At 34.5% G+C, this 26,413-nt stretch overlaps 1 protein-coding gene across 1 annotated transcript; it reads right to left on the bottom strand.

Moving 5' to 3' along the window:
- Positions 1-19,222: 19,222 nt before the first annotated feature.
- On the bottom strand, positions 19,223-20,041 carry LOC141672053 (chlorophyll a-b binding protein, chloroplastic-like). The gene has a single exon (XM_074478545.1). It carries the CDS (start codon positions 20,018-20,020, stop codon positions 19,223-19,225), a length of 798 nt encoding a protein of 265 aa, XP_074334646.1. The 5' UTR covers positions 20,021-20,041.
- Between the last annotated feature and the right edge of the window lie 6,372 nt (positions 20,042-26,413).

Raw genomic sequence — 26,413 nt, 5'->3', positions numbered from 1 at the left:
CTATATCATGAGTTTAAGCATCCCATTCATTCTCTATCTTCTCCAATAAATCAATGAAGAAGACAATGAATAGTGATTTCAAGGTTTTAACTTTATTTTTTCTTGATTTTCCTTTAAGATCCAAGCTTTCCTAAGACTCCTCAAGGATTTCTACGGCTTCCTAGCTACTCACACCACTTCAAAAAAGGTATACCATCTCCAAACCCTAGCTTTAATTTGTATATTAGGTTGATTATGGTTTTGAGGGTAAAGGGTAGCTTGAAACTTGTTTGTTTAAGAGTTTGGGTTGGAATGGTGGTGATTGATTTGTTGAAATCTTAAGATTTGGTTAAAGAATGTAGTATAGTTTAAATTCAAGTTTTAGGAGTAAGTAAATGGATTATAATGAGTTGGTTTGGGGCTGTTGTAATGTATTTTGGATGGAGGTTTGATTGGGTTGTGAATTGGGGTTGAATTGTGATGGTTTTGGAATGGTTTAAATTTGGGAAATCACGTAAACATAGCCGTCGTAATGTCCGATTTACTTTAGACTGCTTTTGTTCATAACATCAGAACCCTTGAACTCACTGCTAGGTTTTGACCATTGCCATGGTTAGATAGCTCATGTTACGAGCTTCGTTTTGATATGTGGTTCGTTTGATTCCGATGAACGGTTTAGGAGAAACGGCCGTTTTAAGTAACGACGTTTCGCGAACGAACCTTTACCCCTCGCCTTACTTTGAAACATAGGTTAAAGACCTTAAAGGACTAATTGAAGTATGAAACATTTATGTAAGGTGTAATAGGCAGTTGTTAAGACACCCACGAAGAAATCGCCTTAAAACTCGTAATGGTTAAATTATTGAAAATGGTGGAGCCGAGGGTACTCGAGTGACTTAAGAGAATCAGTAAGCGCAAAGCGAGCGTTAAAGTCTAAGTTGGTTAATGTATAGATTTACAAGTGACTTTGGTCCAACTTACTTGTTGTTTATAGGTTACCAGACTCGTCCCGAGCCATTCGTAACCCCCCAGTCGCTCAGGCAAGTTTTCTACCCGTTATACTGTTGTTGTGATGTATATGTGTATATGCATGATCTTGCGATAAATGCATATTTGTTATTAGCAAGTTCTTGCGATATATTGTAGCATGTGATATGGTATATATGCATGCATGTTTCATATTCTTGGATTATATATTTGTTGGTTAAAATGCTTATAGTTGCATAATACCTATGCTAGAGATAAGCGGTATTGAGTTTACCCTTAGTATAGGGGATCAAAAGGTGAACATATTTCTAAACCGGGAGTCGATGTTCCCGAGTATAATATATACATTTTTATATATATATGGCTATAGTTTTCAAAACTATTAATCGAATAAGATTTATTCGATAACTTTAACTTTATTTTATTATTGAATATTATTTCGAATATTCATCCGAGGACTTATGACTCCTTTATTTTATTATTGAATATTATTTCGAATATTCATTCGAGGGCTTATGACTCCTTTTATTTTATTAATTGAATATTATTTGAATATTCATTTGAGGATGTATGACTCCTTTATTTTATTTAATGAATATTATTTATAATATTCATTCGAGATATTATGACTCCGCTTATTACTGAAATATATTCTTTATTTTATTAAAGAATAAGGTGTCAATAATCAAACTTATTTTCGATTATTCAAATAAAGATAGTACTTTCATATAAGTATATCTTTGGTTATTTAATATCCATTTCAAGTATAAGTTTTAAAACTTCTACTTCGATTATTTTTATAAGGATTATCTTTATGAGAATATTATTTAAATAATAATATTCAGATATTTTCTAATATATCGGGACTGATTTATATTAATAAATCAGCAGTACTCCAAACATTCTTAAAAATGTTTTCGAGTCTTCAAAATGATTTTTAAAGTTAGAGTGGACCCCAAAACTCATTTTTATATTTAAGATCTTCCTTTCAAAGGGGATTTAAATACTCGCTCAAAACCTGGGGGATCCAGCTCTGTGGTGCATTTTACATTCGCAACGTGGTTGCTGTTTTGAGAAAACAAATGAATTGATTACTTACCCAACGTTCGGGAAGTAAGCCCATCTAATTGAGTCGGCATAAGCGACAGGCCGGGGTACGGTCTATCAAAGTGTAAGTGGCTGGGTGGCAGTCCATCAACGCGTAAGAGGCCGAGTGGCGGTCCAGCACAAGGTCCTTATGTGGCCAGGGTGATGACCGGTGGGGGATTCATCCATCTACTAGTAGAAAAGGTTACTTAATGGGTATCTTTGCCTGATCAGCAAGATATGAGGTTTATGCCAAAATTCTTTTCTTTCCAAATTCATTGGATATTACAACTCTGTTCATACTTTACATGACAGAGATTTTCAGGAAATGTATGAGATATATATATATATATGGATATATATATCAGGACTTAATAAAGTATCTCGTAACTTCATTATTTATAATGGTATTTCAAAGATTGAATCTATTCAAGTCTTATCTTGTAGTCTCATCTGGGTGATGAACTTTGAAACTGATTATAACTTGAACGGTGGTAGTTCAAGTAGTATTTGGATATAAGTATATTGGAGTATCTTATAACTTCATTTTTTTTAAACTTATATCTAGTAAATGATTATCTTATGCATGACAAAGATTTTCAGAAAAATGTTGAGACAAGGTTAGATATATGAGATCACCTTGCAATGGTATTTTTATACAGTTATACACTGGAACTCTGTGTGTATTATGCATGGAAGAGGACTTCCAATATTTTGAAAAGTATATATGTATATATATATACTGAAAAGTTTGCGACTTCATCGCATTAAGATATCAACTTGGTTCATTTCTTTTGACCAAGACTTTCATGAGTACTATGAGAAGGCTCATATATTGTTAATCATTATACATATTATTTTGGTGGGCTTGCTGCTCACCCTTGCTTTCTTCTTTCATCACACAACATCAGATAGATAAGATGAACAGGACCAAGCTCCCAATTCGCAAGCGGATAGGAAACGTTCCGCAGCTTTCTGGAAGCGTTGAGGCCGTTGTAGCTGAGGTAGAAATTACCAATAGGCTAAGTTTTCAACTAATGATGTACCAGACTTATGTATATTATGAGTTGTAATAATGGCAGAGAAATGTAAATTTATTCAGAAACCTGTTTAAGGTGTATTGGCATGTAATTGTGGAATAAAACGACTTGTTATTATTTTTGGATGATCATCTCTGAGACTATAACTTGTGGTGTGTGTGTTTATTGTGGGGTCACAGTACAGAGTAGTTGATTAATTATTAAGGTTGGGTGTTATTAAGGGAAATGGAACTCCTGACAACCCGGATCCCCGACCCCGGATTTGGGGGTATTATAGTGACAGTGATGATGGGGAATGCTAATGCTGCACAAGTGCTTAGAGTAGGAAACGTGGACCTGAAGTTTAATTTTGGGGGTATTCTGTCTCTTACTAGAGTGCATCATGTTCCCTCTATTCGTAGAAATATAATAAGTTGAAGTTATTTAGTTAAGAATGGCTTTGAACTTTCTTTTAAGTGTAATAAAGTAGTTATTATACATACCGGTACATTTTTTGGCAAGAGTTATTTGTCTTATGGTTTTGTTTAATAAATGTTGAACCCGTTTTGGGTGGTTTTATTAATGATAGTGTTGCACCTTCTTTTAATTGTGTAGAATCATCTGATTTTTAGCATTTACGACTTGGTCATTTAAATTTTGGTGCTCTAAAGAATATGATGAATTTACAGTTGATTCCAAAGCATACCATTGACAAGAAATCTGAGTGTCAAGTGTGTGTAACTGCTAAATAAACAAGGAAACCTTTTTATAATGTTGTTAGGGATTCAGACTTGTTAAATTTAGTACACTCGGACATATGTGAATTTGGTGGTAGGTTGACTAGGGATTACTGTAGATATTTCATTACCTTCATAGATGATTGTAGTAGATATTGTTATGTTTATTTGCTTAAACATAAGGATGAAGCACTAGATAAATTCATTATGTATAAAAATGAAGCTGAAACACAAACTGGCAAAGTACTTAAACGTTTGAGGTCTGATAGAGGTGGTGAGTATACGAGTTTCTTGTTTAATGAATTTCGCTCAAATAATGGTATATTTCATGAGGTTACTCCACCATACACACCTGAGTCTAATGGGTGGCAGAGCAAAAGAACAGAACCTTTAAAGACATGATTAAGAGTATGCTGATTAATTCTAGGTTGCCTAAGTACATGTGGGGAGAGGCTCTGGATACGGCTTGCCATATTTTGAATAGAGTCCCTCTAAAACATATGGACGACCTTATGAATTATGGAGAAAGCGTAAGACAAGTATGAGTTATCTTCGTGTGTGGGGGTGCCTTGCTAAGGTGCTTTTCCTTTAACACAAGAGAAAGAAACTAGGTCCGAAAACTATTGATTGTATCTTTCTGGGCTATCTTGAAACCACTACTGCTATGAGATGTTTACTATTAAAATCTGACATGGATGGGATTGTGGCGAATACGATAGTTGAGTTTCGTGATACAACTTTCTTTGAGGAAGTATTCCCTATGAAGACTGATATACCTTTGGGTAGTTCTGAGGATGATCTCACTTACACATCGAGTTCTATTCCTGATCATGTGGAAAAGATGACAAATGTGGGGGTGGATCCTGGTAGTATCTCTACTCCTAACGAAGTAAAGGAACCTAGAAGGAGTAAGCGTGTCAAAGACTTTGGAAGTGACTTTATCACTTACAATGTCGAGGATGAGCCTTTAGCTTTCCGTCATACCATGGATTCTTTGGAGTCAAGGCATTGGAAAGGCGCTGTAAAGAGTGAAGTTGACTCAATTGTTTCAAACGTAAAATGGGAGTTAGTTGAGATCCCTCCTGGGTGTTCTACTATTGAATGTAAATGGATCTTCAAGAGGAAGATAAACCCTGATGGCTCAATAGATAAGTATAAGGCTAGGCTAGTTGCTAAGGGCTTTAGGCAAAGGGAAGGCATTGACTATTTTGATATATATTCTCATGTTGCCTGAATGACAACAATCAGAATGCTTATTGCTTTGACTTCTGTGCATGGTCTTATCATCCATCAAATGGATGTAAAGACAGCTTTTCTTCATGGTGAACTTGAAGAACATATTTATATGGATTAGCCTGAGGGATTTGTTGCTTTTGGTAATGAGAGGAAAGTATGTAGACTAGTCAAGCCCATTTATGGCCTTAAATAAGCAGCAATAGACTGGCATAAAAATTTTGATGAAACTGTTTTTGACTTCGAGTTTTAGTTAATGAAAGTGACAATTATGTCTACTATAAGATTAAAGGTAATGATTTTGTGATTGTGTGTTTGTATGTAGATGATATTTTATTGTTTGGAACTAATATTAAGATTATTAACGAGACAAAGAGTTTCTTGAAGAGGCACTTTGAAATGAAGGATATGGGTGAGGCTAGTGTGATTCTTAGGATCAAGTTGACACAGTCATCTGATGGAATAACATTGTCCCAGTCTCATTATATAGAGAAATCTATACTTGAGAAGTACTGTTATTCAAATTATAGAATCGCTAGTATAACATGTTAGATATATTTGATAATGTCATGACTAATATGATTTATGTTTAGATTTCAGATCTTACTTAACAGGACAAATCAGTACTTAACCATTAATCAGTACTTATACTGGAAGTTAGGACTTAAGGATATCAGTACTTATATTATCAGGAGATAATCATCAGAAGTTAGATATCAGAACTTAAGTGCTGAAGGACGTTCAGATAAGGACAGTAGCTGATTAAAGGAAAGAAGATCGAGATAAACATAAGAAGAGATATGCATGAAGAAGGAGTTTCATGAAGAATGGAATACTTGGAAGAAAAGATATCTGATTGATATATTTTAGGAAGCAAAATTATATTCCATATCAATTAGCGATTATCTTGTAATTGTGTAGTATATAAACACAGACATAGGGTTTACACTATAAGTGTTATTATATTCAAGAAGATTATTCATTGTAACCCTAGCAGCTCTCGTGATATTTGTTCATCACTGAGAGGTAACAGTTACATACTGTAACAGAGTTTATTGTTTTAATAAAGTTTGTTTTCTGTTACTTAAGATATTAAAGTTCGATTTGATTGTATTATACACTGTATTCACCCCCTCTACAGTGTGTGTGACCTAACAAGTGGTATCAGAGCTAATCTGTTAACACACATACAGTTAAAGATCCAAACACAATCATGTCTGACACAGAAACTCCAACTATGCCTACAAAAACTGAAGAACCTCCAAAGACACAAATTCAAAGTCGGTATGAGACTATCAGAGTTCCCATACTGAGACCATCTGAATATCCCATATGGAAGGTAAGGATGACCATGTTCCTGGAAGTAACAGATCCAGAATACCTTGATAGAAGCAAGGAAGGGCCTCACAAACCAACCAAGCTCGCTGTTGCAGTTGCAGGTGAAGCAGCAAAGACCGTACCAAAGGAGAAGAGTGATTATACTGCTGAAGATATAGCATCAATTGCTAAGGATGCTAAGGTACGACACTTACTGCATAGTGCCATTGATAATGTAATGTCAAACAGGGTAATCAACTGCAAGACTGTTAAGGAGATATGGGATGCTCTGGAAATAAGGTGTCAGGGAACTGACACAATTAAGAAGAACAGGAAGACAATACTCACTTAAGAGTATGAACATTTTGACTCAAAGACTAATGAGTCATTGAATGATTTATATGATAGATTTGTCAAACTTTTGAATGATTTGTCATTGGTTGATAAAGAGTATGATCTTGAAGATTCAAACCTTAAATTCCTGTTAGCTCTTCCTGAATGCTGGGATTTGAAGGCAACGACAATAAGAGACAACTACAATCTTGATGAAACAACTCTTGATGAAATCTATGGAATGCTCAAGACTCATGAACTTGAGATGGAACAAAGAAGCAAGAGGAAAGGAGGAAAGTCAAGGACAGGTTCTCTTAAGGCTGAAGAAGAATCCCCCAAAGCAGCTTCCTCAAGGAAAGATAAGGGTAAAGTTCTTTTTATAAAGTCTGATACTGAGTCATCAAGTTCTGAAAGTGATGATGACTCAGATTCTGAAAGCTTGCCTGAGACTGATGCTGATGAGGAGATGATGAAGCTGTGTGCTCTTATGGTGAAAGGAATCACAAAGATTGCATACAGGAAGTTCAGGAAGGGAAAGAAGTTTTCCAGGAAAGGCATAAGTTCTGATAAGAAGAAATTCAGAAGATCTGAAGGCAGAGGAGGAAAGTCTGACAGAGGAGATTATACCAATGTTAAATGCTATAACTGTGGTGAGAAAGGCCACATATCTCCTGATTGCAAGAAGGTAAAGGGTGACAAAGGCAAGGCACTTGTCACAAAGCAGAAAAGCTGGACAGACACCTCAGACTCTGAAAGTGAGGAGAACTATGCATTGATGGAAAATGCTGATAAAGAAAGCGCTGAGAGCAGTTCTGAAGCTCCTGAAACAAAGGGCAATAGAAAAAATATTCTAGTTCTGGACAGTGGATGTTCAGGACATATGACTGGAAATAAGGCCCTGCTATCAGACTTTGTGGAGAAAGCTGGCCCAAGTGTTTCTTATGGAGATGGCAACATTGGAAAAACATTAGGATATGGCAATATCAATCTTGGGAATGTCATAATTAAAGAAGTAGCTCTGGTCTCAGGACTTAAACACAATCTGCTGAGTATAAGTCAAATCTGTGACAGAGGTTATCATGTTGATTTCTTTGAAGAACACTGTGAAATTGTGAGTAAATCTAAAGGCAAAGTTGTTCTGAAAGGATACAGACGTGGTAACATTTAAGAAGCTAAGCTTTCAACAAGTACTGATGGTTTTGCAATTTGTCTGATGAGTAGAGCATCAACTGAAGAAAGCTGGAATTGGCACAAGAAACTCTCTCATTTAAATTTCAACAATATAAATGAACTGGTCAAGAAAGATCTTGTGAGAGGACTGCCAAAGTCAGTATTTGCTCCTGATGGCCTTTGTGATTCCTGTCAGAAAGCCAAACAAAGAAAATCTTCTTTTAAGAGCAAGACTGAATCATCAATTCTTGAGCCTTATCATCTACTACATGTTGATCTATTTGGTCCAGTGAATGTCATGTCTATTGCAAAGAAGTGATATGCGTTGGTCATAGTGGATGAGTTCACCAGATACACATGGGTGTATTTCTTGCACACAAAAAGTGAAACTGCATCTATCTTGATTGATCATGTCAAACATCTGGATAAATTGGTCAAAGATTCTGTGAAAATCTTAAGGAGTGATAATGGCACTGAGTTCAAGAATTTGATAATGAAAGAGTTCTGCAAAAACCATGGAATAAAGCAGGAATTTTCTGCTCCTGGAACTCCACAACAAAATGGAGTTGTTGAAAGGAAGAATAGAACTCTCATTGAAGTTTACTGTCTTTCAAATGGATGTCAAAAGTGCTTTTCTCAATGGAGAATTGGAGGAGGAAGTATATGTTGAACAACCTACAGGCTTTGTAGATTCCAAACATCCAGATTATGTCTACAGGATTGATAAAGCACTTTATGGACTTAAGCAAGCTCCTAGAGCATGGTATGAGACTTTAGCTCAGTTTCTTCTGGAAAGTGGATTCAACAGAGGAACAATAGACAAAACACTGTTCTACCTCAACCATGGAAAGGACTTACTTCTGGTCCAGATTTATGTTGATGATATCATTTTTGGGTCTGCAAATGACAGACTTTGCAAGAAGTTTGTCAAACTGATGCAGTCAAGATATCAAATGAGTATGATGGGGGAACTTAGCTATTTTCTGGGCCTTCAAGTCAAGCAGAATGAAGAAGGCACTTTTATTTGTCAAACTAAGTACACCAGAAACTTGCTGAAGAAATTTGGAATGCAAGATTGTTCAAGTGCATCCACTCCCATGGCCACTGCAACAAAACTGGATAAGGATACTGGTTAATCAGTAGATATTATTGATTACAGAGGTATGATTGGCTCTCTACTCTATCTAACTGCTAGTAGACCTGATATCATGTATGCTACCTGTCTTTGTGCAAGATTTCAAGCAGATCCAAGAGAACCTCACTTAACAGCTGTGAAAAGAATTTTTAAGTATCTTAAAGGAACAGCTGATCTGGGATTGTGGTATCCTAGAGAATCAGATTTTAAACTAATACGTTACTCAGATGCAGATTTTGCAGGTTGCAAAATTGACAGGAAAAGCACAAGTGGAAGCTGCCAATTCCTTGGAGGCAGATTGGTTTCTTGGTTCAGCAAGAAACAAAAGTCAATTTCCACATCAACTGCAGAAGCAGAGTATATTGCTGCAGGAAGCTGTTGTGTATAGATTCTTTGGATGAAGAATCAGTTACTGGATTATGGGTTAACATATTTCAAAATCCCTATTTACTGTGATAATCAAAGTGTTATTGCTATTACAGGTAATCCAGTTCAACACTCTATGACAAAGCACATCAGTATCAGGTACCACTTCATAAGGGAACATGTGGATGAAGGTACAGTGGAATTGCACTTTGTTCCAACAGATCAACAACTAGCAGATATCTTCACAAAACCATTGTGTGAAGCCACTTTTACAAGATTGGTAAATGAACTTGGAATGGTTTCAGGTTCTTTTTCTAAATCTGCCTAGTTTTGTTCTGATGCATCAGACTTTATGATCAGTATTTACAGAATGTAATCTCTTTGTGTATTCTGTGATTAATTGAAATATGCGTTTAAGTACTTATTGTTGTCTGATATATGTTTCTAAACTCTGATAAGTGATATGTCTGTTTAAGTAACTATTCAATCCTATGAGGATAACTGTGTTAGATACTGACCTAGTAGTCTTCAATAAACAAATGATCCCATGTAAGAAGTAATTATTTCTGTGGAATCTTATGACACAAGCAAATTCTGATAATTGAGCTTAGTTGAGTTTACTTTGTTTATCTTATTACTAAGTCACAAATTAGAATAATGCTACTCATCTGTTAAGTTCTGATATTAGTAAACTGCTGAATGTACTAAGTGCTGATAAACCTCACTTATCAAAAGAAAAAGCAAAAGGATCAAAGAATAAAATCAGGTACTCCTTTGAGGTCAAGAGTAAAAATGTGGAAGGGACGACCCAAGTGCATTACTGGTATTAAGTAAATATGCATTAGAAAAGCAAAATATTTTCTTGGTGACTTTTCACACTCTATGATTACTGGAGAAATACTCTGATAATAGCATAAATTCTGATAAGCAGTCGTGACTCACTCACACTGAGAAGCCACTGTAAAATAGAATTTAAAAAGATGCATAAAATTAGCACAAAACAGTTGAGGTGGACTCAATCATGAACTCAGTCATCAGTAGGTTTCAGGATAATGACAGCTCTTTAGCAAAATTTTAGTTATGCCTTATTTCTAAGATGTACTGAAGTGAATCAGACTTTACTCTTTGTCTGCTATTTAGCTTGATGCATACACTAATAACTCCATCTGAATGATGAAAATTACTGTGGTGGTCTATGTTGTTTTAGATAAACAGTCATTGTGTCATTTTGCACTAATTCTGAGGACAAGTTCTGGTTGCATATTCTGAAGATTAAGTTCTGAAGAGTATAACTCAGAACTTGTATGAGGATTTACTCAGATAAGCATTCCTTTTTCGAGTTAAGAAATTATGTTCTGATGACTGTTAAGTTCTGATATAAGTCTAAGTTCTGATATTACAGTCTAAATTCTTTACTTGACTTATCTGTGGATAAAATTTGATAACAGTCTCGGTTCAAACTAGAATATGTTGAAGTGGAAGATTAATAGTCACTATGGTTAGGGTTAATGGTATTCGTACTTGAACAGTCTACTTTTACTTGTTTCTTGTGCGCATTAAACCATGTTTTCTCTTTCCAATGAATGATATTCTTTTTCCAAGTCTGGGGAGACGAAGTAGAATTAATTCTACCTGTCAGCATTAAATTCCTTTGCGTCTCCTGGCATTCACTTGCCTATATAAGCAACCACTTTACATCAGCCTTCCCATCAAATTCTTTCTCACAAACTTACCTTCATACTTTTTCTTTCAAAAACACAATGGTCAGATATAACATGTTTTTGAATTACCAAACATTTAATATGGAGCTAAGCTGTGCTGAATGGCAGCAGGAATGGCACGTCACGGCCATTCTTGAGGAGATATGGGACTCTGTCCCACAGGAGGTACTGACCCACCTCATGTTCTTCTATATGGATTACCATCGCCATCTGGAGCGATTGGAGGAGGAAAGGATGGAAGCTCTCCGCCAGCAAGAGCGAATCATCCGACTCGCCATTCTATTTGTCGAGAGTAGGAAGAAGAAATGATTTATTTTCTTCTTCCTATTTTTCTTCATCATCAGCCTTGCCCTGCTTCTTGAGCTAGGACAAAGGCTGTTGATGTTAGGTTTAGTAGCTTAGGGAAATCTTGTATAAGTACTGATATAATTTCAATTTCATGAATGTATTCTCTTGATATATTAATGAAATTTGTTTTTGTTTCAAGATTTTGTCTCTAAGTTATTTTGTAATGCATTGATAAATCCAGATAATTATTCATATTCTGATGACCATATAAATTCTGTTTTAATTTAAGTTCTGATTTTTCTTTATCAGCACTTACTCTTCTGATTTATCTTGGTCATTTTCACTTGATTTATTTTCAGAATATTAATGATGTAGTGAAAAATAATTAAATCAGTGGGAACGGTTTCAATTTTGAATTAAAACTGTTTCACCTTGATTAATGGAATATCTGGGTAAGTGGAACGGTTTTTCCTTGAAAACAGGCAAGTGGGCAAGTAATGATTACTGTTTTCTCGCGCCCAGTAACTATCCGTTATTACTGCATGTCTGACAGGTGTCCAACGGTAACATTTTTTTAGAGTATAAGTACGACAGAGAGAGGATTTCTTTAATCTTTTATTTCCTTCATACTTTTTATCTCTACTTGCTTTTACTCTCTCTTTCTCTCTTCTTCTCACGTTGGTTTTTCATATAGACATTTTATCAAACACCTAATAGGCACTTTTAAATCTCAATTTTTCACATGGCACCTAAGGATTTAATCATTAATGGAGCTAAGTTTGTTCCAAACAACTATGCTGCAATTCTTGATCATGCTGAAGCTCCATCTGAATTGCATTTTGTGCAAGATCTTCTTGCACACAGTGAGATTGGGTATGCATTAACCCATCCTTCAGTCTTTTCGAGCCAACAAGTTCTGACGTTTTGGCGGACTGGGCACTTTGATGATGGTGGTAGACATGGCACTCCTAGTATTGTTTTCGAAGTGGGTGATTCTTCTTATGCAGTCACTCCTGGTACAATACGCAAGGCTCTACATCTCCCAGAAGGATGTACCTTTTCAATTCCAGAAGAATCAGCTCTTCATGAGTTAATGGCAAATTTGGGGTATGAAAAGAGTTTGGCAAAACTTGGGCAGCTGAAACGGGCTCATATAAGAAGAGAATGGAGCTTCTTCTTCGACTGCATCACTAAAGCTTTTGGGAACAAATGTTCGAATTTTGATGTTATCCCAATTCTGAGTCAGCACATCGGGTATGCTATTATAAATCAAACTCATTTTGATTTTGCAACTAGTATAATTGGTTTTATTGGGGATAGGATGACAGAGGATAGGAATGTTGTCTATTTTGATAGATTCTGTCAACTTATTTATACTTTTTGTACTGATGAACCTCAATTAGTCAATTCCTCAACCCCACCTTTTAAAGTTGCAAAACGCTACTTTAATGACCTGGTAAATGCTGACACTAAGAAATCAGTGGTTAGACCATTACAGATTCCTCAGTCTGTAAAATAGATCCTAGTAAATGCTGATCCTGATACTTATAGGTCTGTTTACTCTGATGTCCAACCAACAACAAACACTCAAAAACCATCATCCTCAGCACCTACCACTCATTCTACTCAACCTACCCTCAGGAAATATCTCAAATCCTATCTCTCCACTTCACAGACTGTTCAACCCTCATCCTCAGCACCTACTGTGAAGCCTTCATCATCCAAGCCAAAGAGGACAAAGACTGTTCCTCAAACACCTCAAAAGAGAAGGAGGATTGCCTTGAGAGATGAATCTGATACTGAGGACCAGGTTCCTTCTTCAGAACCTATTGTAGGTGAAGCTGAGAAAGAGACTTCTCAGAAGGATTCTGGAATTGGGGGATCTAGGCTTCTCAAAAGGCTTAGAAGAATGACAGTTCCTGAAACTCCCAAGGAATCCAAATCAACAAAGAGATACAAGAAATAGAGGGCAAAAAGGCCAGTTTCAGATGATGAAGAGGAAGCAGCTAAGGAAGGGGATCAGGAATCTCTGATCTCACAAGACAAGGAATTTGCTACAGTCAGTTCTTCTCCATCAACTCCATCTAAGGAAGCTGTTTCTGAAAAGGCTAACACACCATCTGTGTCTCCTGTTGATCCAGGCATAAGTGCTGATATTGATGTTCAAACCTTGGTTGTGCCTGAAGTAATTCTCTTAGAAGCTCCAACATCAACTAATCCTTCAACAACACCTGTTACTGATGCTGTTCAAACTCCAGAGTTATCAACAACACCTTCTCTGCATCATGATGCTGATGATCAGACTTTAGGTGAGCATCAGGATATGGCTGTTGATCAGAACTTAGAACCAGATCAGCAATTAGAGGATGCTGAAGCCTCTATTGCTACACATACTGTTGTCTTATCAGAAGATACTGATTCTTTAAGTTCTGATGCTGCAAATGCTGGAGATACTGGTGATACTGCTCCAACTGCAGATGCTGATACAGCAGGTCCTTCAGGACATGCTCCTCAACAAACTATTCTTAAATCTGAACTTATTAAGAAGTTTGTTACCCGAGAAGCACCAGTGCCTTGGAGTGAAACTCCTGCAGGACGGGAGTGGACTAAGGAATGGAACTCAGTTTCATGTGTTCCAAATGATATTCATCTTGCTGAGCACTTGACTAAAGCTGATGAAATGTTAAATTCTGATGATTTCAAAACTCAGCTTAGAGTCACTGCATTGAGTACTAACATCTACAAGGTCTTCATTCAACTACTCGTGCAGAGCTACATAAGATTCAGGAAGAATTTATTAAGCAAGGAGAAGTTTGGAAAATTGATAAAAAAAAGTTCTTCCAACCTACCTTTGATAGGATTGCTTCTATTGAAAAGACTCAAGATCATCAACAAGCTCCGATTGGTGATATTCTGAAAAATCAAGCTTCTCAGCAATCACAACTTAATGAAATCCAATCTTCAGTGGAATTGCTTGTCTCTCTTCTATTACCTGTTGATGCCAAAAAGGGGGAGAAAGTAATTAAGTCCAAATGCAAGACTGACAAGACACTGAAAGGGAAGGATGATGGAAAAGATGATCGAGGAAGCTCTGGAATGGGTAGAGGTCATAGTCAAGGTAGAGGATTCACATCAAGACAAGCTGAAATCACAAGTCACAGGACAAGTTCTGATACTGGGAAAAGAATAAGTTCTGCTACTGGTAAAAGGATAAGTTCTGATGAACTTTTAGATCTTGATGAGGAAATGTCAAGACAGTTATTTCTTCAGGAAAATCCAGGAATGGACTTGGAGAGTTTAATGGAAGAAGAAGCCAGGCTTAAATCAGAGAAAGTTGCATCTAAATCTGAAGCTTCTGGTAAAAAGCCACTTCCAAAACTCAAAGGCATTGCGATCAAAGAAAGGACACATACTGAAGCAACATTGGCTAAATCACAACCGCAGATAGATCCAAGATCCAAGGGTAAAGAAAAGGTTGGTGAACCTATCAAGGTGTATGTGCCTCCTAAGAATGAAGAAATTACTGATGAAAAGGATGATCTTGCTCTGACTTCAAGAAAAGTTCTTAAAACAACCTCTGACATGGCTCAAGTTGTTCAGAGTCAAGAAATTGTAAGTTCTGATACTCAGAAGAAGCAAGTAACCTCTGACATAGCTCAAGTTAACTTGATATCAGAAGATAGACCAAAGACACTCCTACCAAGATTCACTAAAGCAAAACAGACTCAATCTTTGAAGACTACTGCAAGTGGTTTTGAAGCTAGAGTAGTTACTGGAAAGGAAGCAAGAGACAAAACTGGATTGGGAAGTGCTAGTGAAAGAAGAATACATAACACTACTAATGATCTAACTTCCTTGAGTGAACCAGGTATTGGAGCAACTCCTGAGAGATTGAATCAACTAGAATCTGTACAAATGGTTTACCATACCTACTTAAAAGAATACATCTTGTTGTATTTCATGACAGATGGTAGGGTTTATCATATAAGACAAAATGCCATTCCATTGAAGTATTTTGAAGAATTGGAGCATGTACTATTCTTACTTCAAGTGGATGACAGATTGACAGGGACTGCTGCAAACTATTTGAAGGATCAGATTCAGAGACAGAAAAGGCTTTATTCTGTTAAGTTTGACAGCACATACGTTCCAAAGTACAGAGATCACATGGGTGATATAGTTGAAATGAAGCCCAATTCTGCTCAAATTGTAACTACCTTTCTAGGGTACAGGGCTGTGGAATTCAATCTTGAGTCTGACAAAGCTTATTTGATCAGACTGGATCAGGATATAAGAAAAGTAAAGATCAATGATCTCAGAGCTGCAATCTTTCAAATTGGTGAAGATACTGCAGAGCTTAAAGATGCCAAAAGGAGAATGATTGATGAACTTAGATATGCTGAGAGATGTTTATTGAAGAACTATCTCAGAACAACTCCTGACATCAGAGAGATCAGATAATGAAGCCAAGTCAAAGATCTACAACTGCTTAAATTCTGATATTTGTACAGACTGAAGTTGTTATCAGAAGTTAAATATTGGTAAAGCTTTAAGGACTGTAAGTTGTATTTATCTAGTCTAATTCTCATGCATTTGTACTTAATGTTTTTGACATCATCAAATATCTGTTAAACTTGTATATTATGCTAATTTACAAGTTGGGGGAGATTGTTAGATATATTTGATAATGTCATGACTAATATGATTTATGTTTAGATTTCAGATCTTACTTAACAGGACAAATCAGTACTTAACCATTAATCAGTACTTATACTGGAAGTCAGGACTTAAGGATATCAGTACTTATATTATCAGGAGATAATCATCAGAAGTTAGATATCAGAACTTAAGTGCTGAAGGACGTTCAGATAAGGACAGTAGCTGATTAAAGGAAAGAAGATCGAGATAAACATAAGAAGAGATATGCATGAAGAAGGAGTTCCCCGAAGAATGGAATACTTGGAAGAAAAGATATCTGATTGATATATTTTAGGAAGCAGAATTATATTCCATATCAATTAGCGATTATCTTGTAAGTGTGTAGTATATAAACACAGACATAAGGTTTACACTATAAGTGTTATTATATTCAAGAAACTAGCAGCTCTCGTGATATTTGTTCATCACTGAGAGGTAACAGTTCCATACTGTAACAGAGTTTATTGTTTCAATAAAGTTTATTTTCTGTTACTTAAGATATTAAAGTTCGATTTGATTTTATTATACATTATATTCACCCCCTCTACAGTGTGTGTGACCTAACATACCATATGATTCAAAAGTTGCCATAGTCAAGAATAGTTCAGGAGTTCCTGTGTCTCAGTTATGGTATTCTCAGATTATTGGGAGTTCGCAATATCTTGCTAATGTGACTAGACCAGAAATTTCATATTATGTGTCTACGTTAGCTAGATATACAAGTTGTCCAAACAAGACTCATTGGGAGGCACTGGATAGAGTTCTTAGATATCTCAAGGAAACTATTTCCATTGGCTTGCATTTTCGGAGATTTTTGGGTGTACTTGAGGGGTACAGTGTTGCAAGTTGGATAGCTAAGAAGACCGGTTCCAATGGAGTGACTGGATATGTGTTTACCCTTGCGGGTGGAGCAGTGTCCTGGAAGTCTTCTAGAGAGACTTTGATTACTCGGTCGATTTTTGAGGCTAAGTTTTGTGCACTTGATGCCACAAAAACGGAAGCTGAATGGTTACATGGACTCATCTCAATGTTACCTGTAGTAAGCAAGCCACTTCCTGCCATTTCCGTTCATTGTGATAGCCGTACAATTATCGACAAGATCAAAAGTGTGAATTATAATGCTAAAATAAAGAGACACATCCAAGTTAGACTGAAGTCTATAAGGGGTCTTGTGTCTGATAAGATTATTGCTATAGAGTTCATTGGAACTCAAGATAACCTAGTCGATCCTTTGACTAAGGGACTTGAGCATGCTGTTTAAGGTTGAGAATGGGACTGGTAACCCATCATGATTCATCAATAACGGGAACCCAATACACCTAATAGGAGATCCCTTGAAAGTGTATTCAATATGGTAATAACAAGTTGTGAGGGTGAATCGGTAGTACCTTACTATATACTAAGATACTTATGCATCTGAGTTTATTTCATGTAAACCTAAAAGGTACTGTTACTACAAGTATAGCAAGATTTATTTGAACTCTGAATGGGGTCAAGTCATTTGACGAGATGACAGCAGTATATCTCTGGAGATGCTCAGCTAAGCGAATGTAATTGAGTGGTCCAATTAGAGGAAAGGGTTATTCCTCGAAATATTCGACGAACAGGATCGAGACATGACCATTAACGTCTCAAAACCGTAGATTGGCACCATAGCCTTTGACTAGTCGTCGTCTCTGGAGTGTTGTTACACACAACGGATAAAGATTCAAGGTGAAACATTTCATCTATATCATGTAGCCATCGAATTAGAGGACTTAGGAGGGTTCATACCCGGAAGAGTACCGACTCTGAAAAACATGTTATGTATAAAATCCGGTATGCAATTCAATTATGGATTTGTGGGGGATTGTTAAAAAATGGAAAGTTTGAGACATATTTTATATATGTTCTTGATATGATTTTCGGAAGCTAACACTTGAAGGTTGTTCCTTGGCATGTGGACTTAAACTTTCATGTTTGGATCTAATACATTTTCTTAGTGGATTCCATGAATATATTGAGACAAAGTTGCTTGTTTGAAATGGGTTATGGGGATTTTGTCCCACATTGATATTGTAAAAGAAAGATATTGAGTTTATATAGCATCTTGTGTAAGTGTTGATTACAACCAATAGCATAAGTGAAATGCTTGTGTGGCCTAGTGCTGGTGGGAACTCTTATATTTTTCTTTTCTATTACAAGTTAATTATTTATATTGATTATTTAATTATTAATATTAAATATATTGAGTAAGGATTATTTTAATCATACTTTGAATATATTTTGTAATATTAATATTAATTAATCAGGATATAATATAAATAATAAAGAAAACCCATTTTGTTTACCTTTTTATGTTTTGTTACTTGAGATACCACATCGAGTAAAATAGAAAAAGAGTAACTTGAGATGTCTATATATTGAGAGGTATACTTGAGATAAAAAATATAGGTCTCAGCTCCTACCTCGCAAACATATATGAGTTGCATAGGTTTCTTTATGGGCAAACTGAGGAGCGAGTTGTCGTTGATCGTTGATGGATCTGTTGCCAGATCGATCTGTTGTTATTTTATCTTGGAAGCGATATTGCTGCATCCCATCACAGCGTAAATGGGGGCAATAATCCCTTCAAGATTAGTCAGTCCTCTTGAAGGGTTTAGCGACTCAGCTGTTGTGTTATTCTTCTTATCAGAATTTGGATAGCGATAAAAGATAATTTTTCTTTATTTTCATTGTCAATTATAGTCTCTGATTATAGTTTGTTATTGCCTTCGTGTTCTATTTCGTTATTTGGTTATTTGCCTTATTCTTGTTTATATATATATATATATATATATAACTGCTAGTTAGAATTATATCCAACACTTTCTACTTCCCGGAACAAAATTGGTGGCGAAGGCCCAGGCATTATAACAGGATCAGATTTATGCGGGGATTTTAAAGGTTTCATTGATGGTAAGTTTTGATTAGATAAATTTCAAGTGTAAATGTAAAAGTTGAGATTACTTTGTGAAGAAGTATGTAATTTAAGTCTTTACTTTAGCACAACTGACAAAAAAATTCCCATTCATTTAAATACACTTGTATTTACATCACAGAACTCTGACATAATGACAGGATGAAACAAAAAAGCTACATTCCACAAGGTTTCAAAACTTATATTTGCACATCTCACTTTCCAGGAACAAAGTTGGTGGCAAAGGCCCAAGCATTGTTGTTAACTGGATCAGCAAGGTGGTCAGCAAGGTTCTCCAATGGACCCTTTCCTGTGACAATGGCCTGAACAAAGAACCCAAACATGGAGAACATGGCAAGTCTTCCATTCTTCAGCTCCTTCACCTTAAGTTCAGCAAATGCTTCAGGGTCTTCAGCAAGGCCTAATGGATCGAAACTTCCTCCAGGGTAAAGTGGGTCAACAATCTCTCCTAGTGGCCCTCCTGCAACACGGTAACCCTCGACAGCACCCATCAAGATGACTTGGGTAGCCCAGATGGCCAATATGCTTTGTGCATGGACCAAGCTTGGGTTTCCCAAGTAATCAAGTCCGCCCTCGCTGAGGATCTGTGATCCAGCTTTAAACCACACAGCTTCACCAAACTTAACACTGTTACGGGCCAAGAGCTCGGGGAAAACACAGCCAAGAGCACCAAGCATGGCCCATCTGGAGTGGATGACTTCAAGCTCACGGTTCTTGGCAAAGGTCTCGGGATCAGCGGAAAGTCCAGCAGTGTCCAAGCCATAGTCACCTGGGAATTCACCAGTGAGGTAAGATGGAGCTTCACCAGAGAATGGACCTAAGTACTTGACTCTGTCTGGGCCGTACCATGGGCTGTCAGAAACAGTGACTTTCTTGGTAGTCTTTCTCATGGAAACTCTTCCATTTCCAAAGAGCTCAGAAGAAGATGGAGCTACTTGCACAGCTTTCCCAGCAAAAGAAGGGGAAGAAAGGGCCATTGTTGAAGCAGCCATTGCTAAAATGAGCTAAAAATGCACTACAACAACAAAGTGTGTATTGTATAAAGATTGTTGTAAGCTTGAGTACTTGAATGCTCTCTGAGAAGGCATTATAAATATGAATTAAGAACAGGGGGTCTTTATCTTTGAGGATTTTTTGCTGGTTTGTCATTGGTTGTTGATATATCAACGACTAGATTGCATATCCATTTGTAGATTTTTAAACCACTATGCACCTATGGATTTATTATGTGTAACATTCTTGAACATTAACATTTTAGAGAACAGTGTGAATCATGACCACTTATATGAGTGGCAGCAAATCCAGCATTATGATGGAGCGGCTTACTGGTTACTGGAGGCCAAAACTTAAAATAAAAAATTTCTAACTGTCCGATAAAATCCCAGCAGCCAAGGCTGAGATCTTGTGTTTAAATATTAACCGAGATCTAACATATCAATATTGAATAATGATTGTATAGAAATTAATTCTAAATTATGATTAAATAATATAATATATAAAATTGTACTATTGTTACAAAAAAAATTGAAATAATAGGTAGTTATCATTCACTCAAATATTGTAGAATAACCAATTAAACGTTATTATGTTTTTGTTGTCCGAAAAGATATTTTTAACATTTTACATCGAAATTTTAGTTAAGAATTGAGCAATATATTGGTGGATAATTTAACAAAATATTAAATAAATATTACTAAGTAATCGCATATAAGATTTCTTCTTATTAGCTGAATTTGTGTTTTTATATAGTTTATAATCGCATATTTTTTTCTAATAAAATATTTTTTATATATGTATAATTTTTCATTTGGCGCTAAAATAGAATTTTATAGGTACGATTCTAGAAATTACAATGTATAAGAAATATAAATATGTGGCATATAAAAATTATAAATATGTGGCAATTAATGTTTTTTAAATTATTTGCGCGAGTATTTAGTTAACAATATATACATATTTACTATTTTTAAGTCAGATATATACTGTAGAATATGTCATAGAATATGTCATTTCGTGTGGTATTGCATATTGTATTATTTTCTAGTATATAGATTATTTTTTGCATGTGGTATTGCATATTGTATTATTTTCTAGTATATAGATTAATTTATCCTTATTTTAATCATTGTCATTTTTTGTGAACGCCTTTTTTCGTATACAAATTCAATAATCATATAAACTGGATTCTAGTGCCAAACTTTTATAAATTTAATAAAATATTTATAAATATTAGTACTTAAATTTCTAATGTTTTAATGTTATTGAAAGAAACAATACGATAATTAATGTAATCTATATAATTACTTTTCATTTTTAACATAAAATAACTTGAATCATATAGTTTAGTGTATTTATATAAGGTTTGGTCATATATATTAATTTCAAATATGAAAATTATAGTATAATAACATGAATTGTTTCATACCAAAATTAAACAATTAGTAAAAGTTTAATGTTTTTTTTATCGTAGGTAACCCGTAGCCGCTACTCTTCGGGTCCGGTGGGATTCGAGTGTGACTAAAAGGACTCTTTAACCAACTGAGTCAACCCTTGGGCATAAAAGTTTAGTGTTTCATTCAAAAACTTTTAGATTCATATAAAACATTAATTGTATAAAATAATGTAAAATTTACATTTTTTTAAATGGGGTACTATTTAAAATTGTTAAAGTCATTACATTTTTCAAATTACTTAATTGCTAGATTTTTTTTATCGTAAAAAAAGATAATTAACATCTTTTGTATGATTTTGTACAGAATATAAATTAGAATATCAAATTTTCTTTTTAAGAATTCGCCTGTATTAAAAAGTTACATACCCATTATTTAAATTTTAATATTATTATGTATTTTGTTTTAACAAAGCAGAAATTTGTTTTAACAAAGCGGAATATGGGGAAAAAATTGGTTGAGTACAACGTCGTAATTTTACCCGACCGTGTAATAATGTGGACAAATACTAAGTATTTTTCGTAAATCGGGTCAAATTCACAACAAATCACAATAAATTAATTTTACAATTTTTACATATATTATTTATTGAATTGGTCTTTTAAAGGTCTCAAACACATAAATCCAATGTGAATGTATATTATTATAAATACCGTATTTTATTGATATAACGTTCTCATCGATCAAATAAACAAACTTTCTAAATCTTCTAATTGAAAAATATAATTCAACTCGATCGAGTTCGGGTACATTTGTGATTTTTTTTGTATTTTATAAAAACTCGAGTAGATTTTAATGCTTAATTTGAAATAACCCTAAATATAATGGTTTAAATAGAAAATCGAATAAACTTCTGAATTATGTGTACATCTAAGAGTACTCCATTTATTCCATAATTGTAGACTTATTTGATTTTTTGCTGTCAATTTGGTTAAATAACTAAACTTAGCATTCTATTTTTTCTTAAAATTATATTACATATACTTTTTAATAATATATATTTTATTGAATAAACACGCATTATAAATTTTATTTATTTATTTTTCGTATTAGTTTGAACATGATTATTTGACTTTGTTAATTAATTCTGATATAAAATATCGTAGATTTTATTAAGACGATTACTTAAAAATATATTACATTATTTATTGAATATTTATTATGTCTTAATTTATTTATATTTTTCATATAATGACTTTCTTGATATGTTAAATATTGATCAAAATTAGTATTTTAATTGCAATTTTAATTATTTAGAAATATATTGATAACTAAATCAATATATATATATATAAGAAAAAATATGACAAAAAGTGTTATTTCATGAATTACAATAGAAAATTAAAATTTTACTTTTTAACGACACACACATATGTTAAGTGTTTGATTAAAAACATAAAATGCAAAGTAGCATATCGGTATTATAGTGTGACAACTAATAGGTAGACTATAATTCGATTCCCGCCAATAGTTTTTAATTATAGTAGATATTGGGGCAAATCCGTCGTTTCACTGAGAATAAAAAGTCTCACTATTTTTATCCCATGTTATCTCTTCTATATATAATAGAAGAACCTGGTAATATTATTTCATTCACCTATATAACCTCATACCACTACATCATATTGTCACATGTGCTTTTTATCATATACATAATATGTAAGTGTGTTAATTGAATATTTTATTTAACTTTAAAGATAGTTACTTAAATTCCGTTAAAAAATATAGTTACTTGAATATTTGTACATTAAATTTTAAAGAATTGAATTCCATATATAAAGTTAGGCGTAGTACATAAATGAATTATTAACAATCAATCAATCAATCAACCGTACCCAGTCAATACCGTCTAAGACAATGTCTGGGGAGGGTATACCGTACGCAGACTTACACTCATTCCAAAGAATGAAGTGACTTTTCCGCAAAAGACCCCCGGCTTGTGTGTGCACAGATATGTGTGTTTTAGATATAAAGTGATATACAATGATACAAAAAAGTACATAAAATTAAGCGGAACAATACCTTGGCCCGTGATTTTTTTCACATGGGACTTACCTATGCCGTAAGAACCATCTTCCTCCTTAATTCAGGCCAAAAACTCATACTTGTTGCCACATCCAATATTAAGTCACAACCTTTTCTCATTTGGTACAACGGATAGTAATCTCAGAAAAACATAACATTCTTCAACCCTAACTCAGCCGCACATCTCAATCCTGCAACTGCACCAATGGTATGGTTGGAGATTTAATTAAACCATTACATAATTTGATTACGGACGATTTGGATGGATTGTTATTTCTTAATCCCAACTATTTTACTCCTAACTAGGCCCGTTTATATTGGATATCCCCTGAATATTATCTTATTTATTAATCATTTTTTAGTTTGAAAATATATCTTATATATTTTTAACATACTTTTTATTATAAAAAGTAAATAAAATATAAATATATAATTTTTAAAGAAAATATTGAAAATAGAATCACTTATATATAAATAATCTATATTGGTAATACATATTTAGATAAGTTCGAATTATAACAAGTATATGCAATTTAGTTTATTTCGAATTTGAAATCAGAACTTAGCCCATTGTTCAAATAATACTCGAAATTTGACTACATGAATCGGTCGAAAAATATCGTCACATTCTACATTTAGTAAATTTAAATTACAAGCTTGGAGAGAATATCTTACCAATAATGTGAAATTTTTTGCTTATAGAGAAGTCATTTTGGAACTCCAGAATGACTAATCGAGAAGTCCAAAATAGCTTATAGAGTATTCTCAGAGATATTGACAAGCCAAATGAAGTCATGAAGATTGAAAATATCGAAAAGTCAAATTATCATTAGAGATCTCAGAGATAGAGACAAGTCAAAACGCTTATAGAGATCTCAGAGATATCGACAAGTCATTTCTGCATTAGAGAACTCAGAGATATCGACAAGTCAAAATGAAGATATGAAGATTCGAGATATCGACAAGTCAATTTTCATATTAGAGATCTCAAAAATATCGAGAAGTTAAAATTCCTAAAGACATCTCAGAGATATCGACATGTCATTTTCACATGCAAAAATTTGGAGACCTCGACAAGTCAAGTTCACTCATAGAGAACTCAGAGATCTCGACAAGTCAAAGACACTTATTGAGAACTAAGAGATCTCGATAAGCCATTATACTTATCGAGATGTCAGTTCTCTATAGAACAAACTGGAGATCTCGATATAAACCTCAAGTACAGAATGCAGACAAGTTAAATATTCAAGATTATCAATCAACAAACGAATGAATCAGTTAGATTCAAAAGTCTACAAAAGCAGCTTGAAGAGTGTAAGATCAACGGCCAAGATTAATTGACAAAGGAAAGTCACAGATTCACATGATTTGCAAAGATACACTAATCCATAAATGGAAAGCTTTAGAGATAACTTAAAGTAGGGTTAGTACATTCTATTGCATGTTATGTAAACCTGTCTTTACTAATTTATGAAGTAAACACTAGTCCTTTGCTTTTAAATTATATCAAACAGATCTAGTTTTTCTTGTAACTCTCTCAAGGAAGAAGCTGAGTTCTTTACTTACAAAGAACCCAGGGTTTGTAGCAAGAAACTAGCTTAATATTATTACATAATTAAGTGAGTTTTGAAATATTGTGTGCACTATTTTATTCTAGTTAACGTAATATTACTGCATTTCTAATCTGCTTTGTTAACCAAGTAACAAACATTCAAAAATCCTTTATAATATCCAAAACACATTCAACCCCCCCCCCCCGATGTTGTATTAATTACCTGACAAGTGGTATCAGAGAAAAATCTGAAAGTAAACATATTAAAGATATTGGAATAATGAATACACAGAATATTAGCAGTATAAATATATCGGCCTTTGATAAGACTAACTACACATTATAGAAAAAGAAGATGATGCTAAATTTCTAAGGATGGCCAATCCCTTGTACATATAGGTTATGAAGAATGGACCTTTTATTTCTATGGAAAGGATCGAAGAGTCCACAGAAGGATACATGGTCATCATAGCTTACTATGGTCCTAAATCTCCTTCAACATACATAGACATTGAGAAGGAAAAAGTTTCTCTTGATAGTGGTCTGCAATTAATTATTTTGATCGAGTCACTTGACAATGTAATGTACAATAACATTATCAACTGTGACATAGCCAAACAGATCTGGGATAAAATAGAGATTATGTGTGAAGGTACAGAGGGAGTTAGATCCAACCAAAGGAGAATACTGGTGTTATGGGTTTTTCATGGCTAAACCTAAAGAAAGTATAATTGATGTCTTTGAAAGATTCAACAAGATGATTAATGACTTGCAGCTTCATGACAAATACTATGAAGCTGAGGAAGTTAACTTGAAGTTTTTGCTCACCCTTCCTGACCATCTAGAACAGAATATTCAGCTATAAGAGAAGAAAAAGACTTGAGCAAAATGATACTGGAGGTTTTGTATGGTATTCTGAAGACCTATGAAATGGAAATGATCCAAAGAAAATCTTTAAGAGCTGGTCAAGGGCACATTGTTGATGGAGCAAGTCCACTAGTTGTTAATGACAGCTAGTCATCTGATGATGAACTAGAAATCTAGAGTTCAGCTGCTTCAAGTAATGAGGAAAAGAACAAGGAACCACAGAAGCAAGTTATTCTTGAACTTGAAGAGGATGAATTCTATACATTGAATGAAATGGATGAGTTAGATCAGTCCATGGTTTACTAGAATGGAAATTCTCTAACATTAGAGTAAAGAAGCCAAAGTTTTTCAAAAACAAGGGACAGACATTCAACAAGGACATCAACTGGAAGACAAAGACACAATATAATTCTGGAAATAAACTAAAGTGGATATAAAATAGGATCTGTTGATAGGTCAAAGATCAGGTGCTTCAATTGTGATGAATTGGG

This window comes from Apium graveolens, chromosome 7 (assembly GCF_009905375.1).
Source record: "Apium graveolens cultivar Ventura chromosome 7, ASM990537v1, whole genome shotgun sequence".
Lineage (NCBI taxonomy): Eukaryota > Viridiplantae > Streptophyta > Magnoliopsida > Apiales > Apiaceae > Apium > Apium graveolens.
This window is presented reverse-complemented; position numbering and strand designations above follow the sequence as displayed.